General features: G+C 47.1%; 1 protein-coding gene across 2 annotated transcripts in view; it reads left to right on the top strand.

Moving 5' to 3' along the window:
* The window catches only part of rassf2a (Ras association domain family member 2a), a 23833-nt gene that overhangs the window by 9975 nt on the left and 11358 nt on the right, over window positions 1–2500 (top strand). For both annotated transcript variants that reach the window (XM_062543524.1, XM_062543525.1), the window contains exons 3-4: window positions 1012–1087; window positions 2059–2210. In XM_062543524.1, the coding sequence (XP_062399508.1) occupies window positions 1012–1087; window positions 2059–2210 (228 nt within the window). The remainder of the gene's footprint in view (window positions 1–1011; window positions 1088–2058; window positions 2211–2500) is intronic.

Below are 2500 nucleotides of genomic sequence, written 5' to 3'. Positions count from 1 at the left end.
AGTGCTGAACCTCATCACACACACACACACACACACACACACACACATATACACACACACACACACATGCACCTTCATAGTGCTGAACCTCATCACACACACACACACACACACACACACACACACACACACACACACTCATGCACTTTCATAGTGCTGACCTTCAGATACACATGCACACACACACCCACACACACACACACACACACACACACTGGTGGCCAGGTAGCGGAGAGCAGAGCAGGATAATCCTGAGACTGTGACAGATGGTGGCTCCCTGCTCTGCTCCCCTGAGTGTTCCTCCTCCTGCCCCCCTGGGGCCTGCAGCAGATGAGCTCACTCAGGACCTCCACTGCACACATGCAACCAAATACAGTACACAACTACTGCTGTGTGTACACACACACACACACACACACACACACACACACACACACACACACACACACACACACGTTACACACACACACACACACACACACACACACACACACACACACACACACATACAAACACACACACATACAAACACACACAGCCAGACACAAGCAAAAAAAAACAGAATAACTGCTACACACACACACACACACACACACACACACACACACACACAGCCAGACACATGCAAAAAATCAGAACTACTGCTGTTCTATATCTGCACCTGAACCCACAGGCATCTCGAGGTTCTCAGCAGAACGCCTGTGTATTTTTGGAGAAGTTCCGGAGGTGACTGTGGGAGTTCTCGGTTCTCTGCGTTCTCATTCTGATGTTTTGCGGTTTCAGTTCTTTTAATGAGGTTTCCCGAACTACCTGCTGGTTCTGGATCCTAAGCATTGTGCTGTCAGCCTTTTCACAGCCATCTCTCTGTGATGACCCTCATTAGCAGTCAATCTGACCGTGTGTGTGTGTGTGTGTGTGTGTGTATGTGTTTGTGTGTGTTTGTGTGTGTGTGTGTGTGTGTGTGTGTGTGTGTGTGTGTGTGTGTGTGTGTGTGTGTGTGTTACACCAAAGGAGCACCATTTTGTCACATCTGAAGACCTACAACCTCTACTATGACGGGAAGACTCTCCAGCTCAGACATAGAGAGGTAACAATCTCCTCTGCCTCCTCCTCCTCCTCCTCCTCCTCCTCCTCCTTGTCTTTGTCTCTTTGTCGGTGTGTAGTGTGCATGCGTGTTTCTTGTGTGGGGGTGTGTGCTAGTGTGTGCATGTGTGTTTCTCATAAGTGTGTGTGTGCATGCAAGTGTGTTTCTTTTGTGGAGTATGTGTGTTCGTGTGTGCATGTGTGTTTCTCGTAGGTGTGTTTGTGTGTGTGTGTGTGTGTGTGTGTGTGTGTGTGTGTGTTTCTTTTGTGGTATGCGTGTGTGTTTTACGTGTGTATGTGTGCGAGTGTGTGTACATGTTTTCATGTGCTTGTCTGTGGTTCTAAAATGTCTGGTTTTCCTTCCTGGCTGTCTGCTCATTAGTTCAGTATTCCCACAAGGGAAGGAGCTGTTTTTGTACTCAAGGGAGGTGTGTGTGTGTGTGTGTGTGTGTGTGTGTGTGTCTGTGTCTGTGTGTCTGTGTGTATGTCTGTCTATGGAGAGAGAGAAATGTATGTGTGTGCGGGTCTGTGTGTGTGTGTGTAAGTGTGTGTGTATGTGAGTGTGTGTAGCACAGTCATGTCTGCCATGTCAGACACATTCAGTGGAGATCCATAAATCTCATCGATGTGCAGTTTCTACAATTCTCTGTAACTGGGTTAATAAGCTATTGACACAATCAGTTTGTGTTCTGTTCATGATAAGAAGGGTTAAATATGTGTGTGAGAGTGCACCTGTGTATGGGAATCGCATGCACCCATGCCCTGTGTTTCCATTGTTTTCAGAGGAGGAAGGACGTGCGTGTGTGTGTGTATGTGTGTGTGTGTGTGTGTGTGTGTGTAAATATGAACATACACATTTGCTGCATGACCATTGTTTTCCGTAGAGGAAGGAGATTTTGTTATTGTGTATGTGTGTGATTGTTTGCGTGTGTGTGTGTGTGTATGTGTGTGTGTGTGTGTGTGTTCTTCCTTTAGGAGGAGGGCGAGCTGATCGTAGAGGGTCTGCTCAACATCTCCTGGGGTCTGAAACGACCAATCAGACTGCAGATGCAGGATGACCACGAGCGAATCAAACCTCCCCCTTCCTCCACTTCCTGGCACTCCGGCTGTAACCTGGATGCACAGAGGTCAGAGGTCATGCATGACATCATCAAACAGCGCCTGCAAAGCCAGTGTTACTGAACACACTCAAACTGTCACACTGTGTGTTGGGGATTCTGGTGTGTGTGTGTGTGTGTATGTATTTGTCTGTCTGTTTGTTCTTGTCTTTTTGTTTTTGTCTCTGAGGTGTGTGCTTAAAGCTTTTGTAGATGTAGGTGTGTGTGTGTGTGTGTGTGTGCGTGTGTGTGTTTCTGTTTATGTGTGCAAGCGTGCACTTGTTTTGAGCTTTATTTTGAGACGTACTTCAAATCGTTGA

The sequence above is a fragment of the Sardina pilchardus genome, chromosome 8 (genome assembly GCF_963854185.1).
Source record: "Sardina pilchardus chromosome 8, fSarPil1.1, whole genome shotgun sequence".
Lineage (NCBI taxonomy): Eukaryota > Metazoa > Chordata > Actinopteri > Clupeiformes > Clupeidae > Sardina > Sardina pilchardus.
Note: the sequence above shows the minus strand (reverse complement) of the source record. Positions and strands in the feature narration are given on the sequence as shown.